The following is a 9190-nucleotide window of genomic DNA, read 5'->3' on the forward strand; positions in this document are numbered from 1 at the left end:
CCGCAGCTCCATTACGTTCTGTGGCCTCGGTGCGTTCTCAATTGCTTCCGTCTTCGAATTGATGGGCCTGATGCCGTCCGCCGCGATCCTCCACCCCAAGAGCTCCACTTCAGACGCCAGGAAAACGCACTTCGAGCATTTTACCCTGAGCCCCACGCTGAGTCGACTAAGAACCTCCTCCAGGTTCTGCAGATGCTCGACTGTGTCCCGACCTGTGACCAAGATGTCGTCCTGGAAGACTATGTTGCGCAGGACTGACTTCAGTAAGCTTTCCATGTTTCTCTGGAATATCACCGCCGCTGATCGAATTCCAAACGGGCACCTGTTATAAATGAAAAGACCTTTGTGCGTGTTGATGCAGGTGAAGCCCTTCGATGATTCCTCCAGTTCCTGCGTCATGTAGGCTGAAGTCAGATCCAGCTTCATGAACGTCTTTCCTCCCGCCAGCGTTGCAAAGAGGTCATCGGCCTTTGATAGTGGGTATTGATCCTGCAGGGAGAAACGATTGATAGTTACTTTGTAATCGCCACTGATTCTGATGATGCCGTCTCCCTTGAGGACTGGGACAATAGGACTGGCCCACTCGCTGAACTCGATTGGTGAAATGATGCCCTCTCGTTTCAGCCGGTCTAGCTTGATCTCCACCCTTTCTCTCATCATGTACGGTACTGCTCTCGTCTTGTGATGGATGGGTCACGCCCCCGGAATTAGGTGAATCTGCACTTTTGCTCCTTGGAATTTCACGATGCCTGGTTCGAACAGCGAAGGGAACTTGTTTAAGACCTGGGCACACGAAGTGTCGTCAGCATACGAGAGCACTTGGACGTCGTCCCAGTTCCAGCGTATCTTTCCCAGCCAGCTCCTACCGAGCAGCGTGGAACCATCGCCCGGTACCACCCAGAGTGGTAGCTTGTGCACCGTTCCATCATAGGAGACCTTTACGGTAGCACTGCCGATTACAGGAATCAGTTCTTTTGTGTAAGTTCTTAGTTTTGTTCGAACTGGAGTTAAGACTGGCCTTGAGGCCTTGCTGCACCACAATCTTTCTAAAGACTTTTTGCCCATGATGGACTGGCTTGCGCCCGTGTCCAGCTCCATTGACACCGGGAGTCCATTTAGTTCAGCATTCAGCATTATCGGGGGACAATTCGTGGTGAATGTGTGCACCCCATGTACCTCTGCCTCCTCGGTCTTGGGCTCTGCTTCGTTGTGATCCTCCGTGGATCTGTCCTCCTCTGCAACATGCTGGTTTGCAGGATTAATAGGATTTGCAGCTTGCCTGCACATGTGTTGTAAGTGTCCCATTGTTCCGCAGCCCTTGCAAACGTACCCTTTGAAGCAGCATGAATGGAAATGATGATCACCTCCGCAGCGCCAACAAGGTGTTAATGGCCTTGCATTCATCACCCTTGATGGTGGACTCTGAGACATCTGCGGACGTGCAGCTGCAGGCAAGTGGGGCCTCCCTGTACATTGTAATTTGAAAACAACATCACTTTGTTCACAGTGCTTGTAGCAGCACTTGTGTGCTGCGAGATTTGCTTAGTATTGTCACTGGTGGCAATGAACGCCTGGGCTATCGCTATAGCCTTACTCAAGTTTGGGGTCTCTACAGTCAGAAGTTTGCGAAGTAAGGTTTTGTGGCCAATGCCAAGTACGAAAAAGTCTCTGAGCATGTGCTCCAAATGTTCTTTACATTCACAATGTCCTGCAAGGTGTCTTAGCTCAGCGACATAACTCGTCACTTCCTGGCCTTCAGACCTCTTGTAGGTGTAGAACCGGTACCTCGCCATCAGAATGCTTTCCTTTGGGTTCAAATGCTCCTGGACCAGTGTACACAAATCATCGTACGATTTTTCCGTGGGTTTCGCTGGAGTAAGCAGATTTTTCTTGAGGCCATACGTTGGTGCCCCACAGACGGTGAGGAGGATCGCCCTTCGTTTGGCAGCGTTCTGTTTTCCATCCAGTTTGTTGGCTACGAAGTATTGGTCGAGTCGCTCCACAAAAGTTTCCCAATCATCTCCCTCCGAAAATTTCTCCAGGATGCCCACTGTTCTCTGCATCTTTGGGTTCGCTATCTGTATCTCGTCACCAGTTGTTATGTATGGAGAAAAAGTCAGACTGAACACTGTGAGCTCAAAGTAAAGTGTGACCTTAGTCTCCAGAATGCCTCTCCAACCTGTGAGACCTCCCTAAATACCTGTGCTCCCAAGGGATTATAGGATCCTTTGAGACTCCAGGGAATGAGCCCTCTGGTGGCTGTACAGAGTATATACAAGTTTACATATATAACAGAGACTATGTCCCCTAGTTTTAGTTTCCCCTATGAGTGGAAATATCCTCTCTGCATCCAACTTGTCGAGCCCCCTCGTTATCTTATATGTTTCGATAAGATCATCTCTCATTCTTCTGAACTCCAAAGAGCATAGTCTCCAGAATCAACCTCGTGACCTTCTCCGAACAGCCTCCAATGCAAGCATACCCTTCCTTAAATACGGAGACCAAAACTGTACGCAGTGCTCTAGGTGTGGCCTCACCAATACCCTGTAGAGTTGCAGCAGGACTTTTCTGCTTTTATACTCTATCCCTCTTGCAATAAAGACCAACATTCCATTTGCTTTCCTGATTACTTGCTGTACTTGCATTCTAACTTTTTGTGTTTCATGCACAAGAACCCCCAGGTCCCTCTGTACTGAAGCACTTTGCAATTTTTCTCCATTTAAATTATAATCTGCTTTTCTATTTTTTTCTGCCAAAGTGGATAACCTCACATTTTCCTTCATTATACTCCATCTGCCAAATTTTTGCCCATTCAGTTAGCCTGTCTATATCCCTTTGCAGATTTTTTGTGTCCTCCTCACAATTTGCTTTGCCACCCATCTTTGTATCATCAGCAAACTTGGCTACATTACACTCAGTCTCTTCATCCGTGTCATTAATATAGATTGTAAATAGTTGATGCCCCAGCACCGATCCCTGCGGCACCTCACTAGTTACAGTTTGCCAACTGGAAAATTACCCATTTATCCTGACTCTCTGTTTTCTGTTCGTTAGTCAATCCTCTATCTATGCTAATATATTACCCCCAACTTTTATCTTGTGCAGTAACCTTTTACGTGGCACCTTATCGAGTGCCTTCTGGAAATCCAAATACACCACATCCACGGGTTCCCCCTTATCCATCCTGCTCGTTACATTCTCAAAGAACTCCAGCAAATTTGTCAAACATGATTTCCCTTTCATAAAACCATGCTGACTCTGCTTGTTTGAATTATGCTTTTCCAAATGTTCTGCTATTGCTTCCTTAATAATGGACTCCAGCATTTACCCAACGACAGATGTTAGGCTAACTGGTCTATCGTTTCCTGCTTTCTGTCTGCCTCCTTTTTTAAATAGGGGCGTTACATTTGCGGTTTTCCAATCCGCTGGGACCGCCCCAGAATCCAGGGAATTTTGGTAGATTACAACCAATGCATCCATTATCGCTGCAGCCACTTCTTTTTAGGACTCTAGGATGCAAGCCATCAGGTCCAGGGGACTTGTTTGCCTTTAGTCCCATTATTTTACCAAGTGATAGTGATTGTATTAAGTTCCTAACCCCATAGCCCCTTGATTATCCCCTATTGGGATGTTTTTAGTGTCTTCTACCGTGAAGACCGATACAAAATATATGTTCAAAGTCTCTGCCATCTCCCTGTTCCCCATTATTAATTCCCCAGTCTCATCCTCTAGGGGACCAACATTTACTTTAGCCAATCTTTTCCTTTTTATGTACCTGTAGAAACTCTTGCTATCTGTTTTATATTTCGTGCTAGTTTACTGTCATAATCTATCTTCCTTCTCTTTATTATTTTTTTATTCATTTTTTGCTGGCTTTTAAAAGTTTCCCAATCCTCTGGCCTCCCACTAGTCTTGGCCACATTGTATGCCCTTGTTTTCAATTTGATATCATCCCTTATTTCCTTAGTTAGCCACGGATGGTTATCCCTTCTCTTACAGTCTTTCCTTCTCATTGGGATATATTTTTGTTGAGTTATGAAATATCTCCTTAAATGTCTGCACTGCGCATCAACCATCCCACTCTTTAATCTATTTTCCCAGTCCACTTTAACCAACTCTGCCCTCATACCTTTGTAGTCTCCTTTATTTAAGCTTAGGACACTGGTTAGAGATCCAACTTTCTCACCCTCCAACTGAATTTGAAATTCAACCCTGTTATGGTAACTCATTCCTGGAGGATCCTTTACCAGGAGATCATTTATTAATCCTGTTTAATTACACAGTACCAGACACCAGATCTAAGATCGCCTGCTCCCTGGTTGGTCCCACAATGTACTGTTCAAGGAAACTGTCCCGGATACATTCTATGAAATCATCCTTCCGGTCACCCTGCCCAATTTGCTTTGTCCAATCTATATGAAGGTTAAAATCGCCCATGATTATTGAAAGTTTGTTTTTAATTTATTTTCTTAATCTAACAAAAGTTTTGAAGGAAGTCAGCCATCAGCCATCAGCCCTTAAAAGACACCCAAAAAATTGATGTTGAAGCTTTAACTTTATTAATTTTCGAGTGTAAATAAAGCTGACAAAAAATGGAGCCTGAAATCGTGTATTGAGTCACTTAAACTGAATGTTTATGGCCTTGTGATGTGATTAGCTGGCACTGTACCTTTTACTGCTGCTATACTTTGGCAACCAGAAAGAGTACAGTCAACCGCAGTGGGTGTGAAGCACTAAATGCCCTCCCACTGGCAGCTGACCTCTCCTATGTCTATGCATTAACCAGGCACTTTAATCAATTTTCACATGGTAACTGAAGACAAGCAAATCTATTGGAGAATTTATAGATAGCTTGGCTAAGCAAGCGTATAGAACCACAAAATTTGCCTAGAATGAGTCTGAATCTTTTAGCGAGAAAAGCAAATATGAGACAAATTCAGCGAGAGCTTAAAAACTACTGCTCAGAAGAAATACGATGTGTGTTTAAATATGTTTAATTGAAGGTCCTTAAATAAGCTTTGTGTTGACAGATGTTCTCTTTTTTTGTTAATTAAAATGTAAATGAATATATTTCCTGAGTATAAATTCTGTGTCCTGTGATACTTAAGAATCGCGTTGGGCTATAGAATAAATCTAGGTTCAGGCAGTTAAAGATTAACAAGGCAGCATGGCAAGACGCTTAGATACAATGAGAAGAATTTCATTTTGATTGATGAATTATTACGTGTGTTAAATATTAACTACTATAAATAATGAAACTGTAGCTTATCTGTAGAAGCCTATCCTATCACTTAGGTTACCATTGATTTAAATGAAAGGAAAATTTGAAAATACTCATAACAACAGTGGGTCAATAAATTTGTCAACAAGAGTGACAGCATGAGCTTCAGTGAATGGCAGAATAAGTAAAAGTTTTATCTGACCAGCAACTTGAAGGGCACATAAGCCTTTTGGCAAACATGCAAAGGTTGGCGCCAATTGCAGCTCACAGCTAAAAAGGATAGAGTGACATTTGAACTGTTAAGAAGTTATTACTTTCTTGTATTAAGTACTGGAATTTATATTATGCCATTGGAAATAATGGGAATTCCTGGGCTGCTTGAACCAGGTCAGCATGGAAGGGGGCTCAGGAGGGATACAGAGTGGAATTTAAGTGACTGCAGTCTTATTTACTGTGTTGCAATTTAGATGAAAATTAAAGTGGCTTAAAGATATATATTTTATCTGCTGTTTTGAAGACCATTAACAGTGGAAACAATTGCTAAGAATCAATTATCATGAATTGGAAGGACATTTTAGAAAAATTCTTAGAAGAGCATATAACTGAAACATTCAGTCATTACATTGGTGGGAGCAGATAAATTTACTGGAGATAGAAGGCAGGGGTAATTCCTATACCCAAATGTACTCATTGAAGGCATGAATAGTGCATTTCCATTGATGGCATCTGTTGAGATGTTCTGGGCTACACTATCCTGCTCTTCTGATGGATTGAATAAGAAAATTGGCAGGTGATTCCTGGCTGAGAGATGCAGAAAGGGTGGACATTTAAACTTTAAAGGAGGATGCGCCATGTTTCTACTCTACTATTTAACATGATTGAAAAACATAAACCGATTCTGTTTTCTTTACAGAGAATCCTGAGAAAACTGCTTTATATTTTGTGTCTGGAGTGTGCATCGGACTGATTCTTACACTGTGTGCTCTGGTAGTGCGGATATCCTGCCGGACAGATTTGAAGAAATCAGCGGTCAAGAATACAGATGAGGAGGACAGTAATGATGACGATGACAGTGATGATGATAACTCTGACACTACCTCTGATCTATCTGCCAGGCGGCATCGCCGCTTCGAGAGAACTTTAAACATGAACGTTTTTACCTCGGCGGAAGAACTGGAACGGGCACAGAGGTTGGAAGAGAGAGAGCGGATAATTAGGGAGATCTGGATGAATGGTCAGCCAGATATTCCTGCCACTAGGAGTTTGAATCGTTATTACTAACGTGCTATCTAGATCAGCGGTTTTGATATGGTAATGGTTCAGAAGACATGATGGTGCTTTTGGCACTCGACAGCTGTATGTGACTGGAACTATAGTTATCCTCAGCTCTGGGTGCATCTTCAGAACAACAACTGGAGTAAAGAACCTTAATTTCATAAAACATTTGAAAGAACTTCTCAAAGTATTCAAGCTAACTTGTTCTCCTCAATAACTGAAGATTACATTGTTACCAGTATCCACGGAATCATCTCAGCCTTAATTCATCAAGGAATTTATCTTATTTAACAAATTTGTAGTTCTATTTTCCAGTGGCAACACCTCAGGGATGAAATCCTGTTATTTTATTTGTTAAAGTATAATAGTAAATTGTCATATTTTACAAGATGTATCACTGGTTATTTACAACATTTGAGAGGAAAGAGCCTCAAAGAGGTTGAATGGTGATTTTGAGGAATACACAACAATGCCTTTGCCTTTCTAACTAGGTTATTGCTGACAATTGGAAAGTGCTGCACAAAACTTCTTATCGTTTTGAAGAAACTTTATAAATTACAAAATCAGGATGTATGAATGTAACGTATGAAAGATTGGTTGAACAAGACCAAAACATGATCTTCTCATGGATACAGATTAACAAAAAGAAATGAATGGAAAACCAATTCTGAATGTTACTTTTCTTCTAGTATTTCATCACTGAGATTGTGGGAACTATGACAAGATGCACAAAAATAACTGAGTGAGCTTGCCCAGTTTTCTTGGCATCTGCTTAGGTTTTTTTATGCCCCAGGTTATCAGTGTGGTGATAAAAAGAAAAACTGCAAATGTTAGAAATCTGAAAGAAAAACAGAAAATGCTAGAAACAGAGGTCTGATGAACATCAAACTGCCTTTCTCCTTCAGATGCTGACTTGCTGTGTATTTCTAACATTTTCTGTTAGTGCTATGAGTTACACTGATACTTCAATATACTCAGAATTAAGTATTGTCAACCATTTATGCTCAGCTTTTCTGACATGCAGGACAACTGGTTGTACAGTCATGCAGTGGGAATTCATTTGTGACTGCTATAGAACTTAGACAGCCCAAATAAGAATATCCAGAAAATCTCATTGATCTAATTGTGACCAGATTCTTGCTGTTTGACATTCCATTAAAGCTTTGTGATGGGCTAACAAGGTTTATATACTCAGAACCGGATGCCACAAAACCATGACAAAATCCTTGATATTTTATTGTGTAAAAAATGTTGTAATTTTAAAACACAAGACAAAACTATTAAAGGTATAAAAATACAAATTGTTTTCTGCTTTTAGAGTGTGTATTTTTCTGTAATAAAGTGACTGTTGAAATACTTGGGGCTAAAAATTCGGGGGTTTAGGGCAGGTCGTTACCCCCTGATTCGGGAGAAAAATGACGGCCGCCGCATTTCCGCCCACTGCCGGTGGGTCCCACATTTTCAGCTGGGTGGCCACGCTGCCGATGTCCGCGTTCATGAAAATTATAGAGATTATGCAGATTGTGATGTCAGTGAATGTGCGACTCTCACTTAATGCCCGATCTGCAATTTTCAACTATGCCACTCGACTTGTCGGCATGCCTTAACTGTGACCAGCTGAGCAAGCATTGACAAGCAGGAAGGAGGCTCCAGCAGCGTTATTTAAAGTAATCATCAGCAATATCTTGCAGCTGACATGTTTCATAAAGTTTGAATAGCTCTGTGGAACCTTCTGCAGCTCCAGCAGCTTTATAAACTTATTTCAAGTTCCTAAGGTAACAGGGAATGTTGGAGCAAGTGGAGAATGCCTTAATTCTTCTTTGAAGGCTTCTACTCACAACACTTGCTCACAGTCAAGGGTGCTCTACTGGCAGTCCCCCTCGCATTCGAGTATCTGAGGGAGAGGAAGTAGAGGCAACAAAGAACAGAAGTTGCGCAGAGCGTGAGTAGTAGGAGGAGGGCTCTCAACAGGAGGCCTTACTCACCTAGGGTCGTCAGAGAGCACTTCTCTTATATCCACTTAAGTGAGGAGCAGTGTATTACGAGGTTCCACATCACCAAGGAGTTGGTCACAGCACACTGCCACCTCTTGCAACCAGATCTGAAGCCTCACAGCAGGGCAAACACGGCTCTCCCAGTAGCCCTCAAAGTCACCATGGCCCTCAATTTCTTCACCAGCGGATTCTTCCAATCTGCAGCAGGAGACATAGCTAACATCTCTCAGTTTGCTGTCCATCGCTGCATCCGGGAGGTCATTGAGCCTCTTTACACAAGGAGAAGAGACTATGTTTTCTTCTCTCTGAACAGAGAGAAGCAGCAGGAGCAGGCATGTGGCTTTGCCAGGATAGTGGGCTTCCTCATGGTGCAAGGTGCCATCGACTGTGCGCACATGGCTTTGCGGGTGCCGCATAACAATCCTGAGATCTTCTCTAACCGCACTTAATGTGCAGTTGTTGTGCAACTTGGGGACCAGAACTATCCGCTCTGCACCTGGCTCATGACTCCCCTCCACAACCCCAACATTCATGTCCAGCTCTCATATAGCGAGAGCTGTGCTGCCACCAGGACTATCATCAAGCAGACCATTGGGCTGCTGATGCAACTGTCCTGCTGCCATGTCCGCTCAGTAGGAGCCATCTAGTACTTGGCGGAGTGGGTGTCCCATTTTGTGGTGGTCAGCTGCATGCGCCACAA

At 42.9% G+C, this 9190-nt stretch overlaps 1 protein-coding gene across 1 annotated transcript in view; it reads left to right on the plus strand.

Moving 5' to 3' along the window:
* Window positions 1-7797, plus strand: part of LOC139266825 (protein eva-1 homolog C) — a 328149-nt gene extending 320352 nt beyond the window's left edge. The window contains exon 7 of the mRNA XM_070884432.1: window positions 6135-7797. Coding sequence (XP_070740533.1) covers window positions 6135-6502 — 368 coding nt within the window. The 3' untranslated portion in view covers window positions 6503-7797. The remainder of the gene's footprint in view (window positions 1-6134) is intronic.
* The last annotated feature ends 1393 nt before the right edge of the window (window positions 7798-9190 follow it).

This window comes from Pristiophorus japonicus, chromosome 7 (genome assembly GCF_044704955.1).
Source record: "Pristiophorus japonicus isolate sPriJap1 chromosome 7, sPriJap1.hap1, whole genome shotgun sequence".
Taxonomy (NCBI): Eukaryota; Metazoa; Chordata; class Chondrichthyes; family Pristiophoridae; genus Pristiophorus; species Pristiophorus japonicus.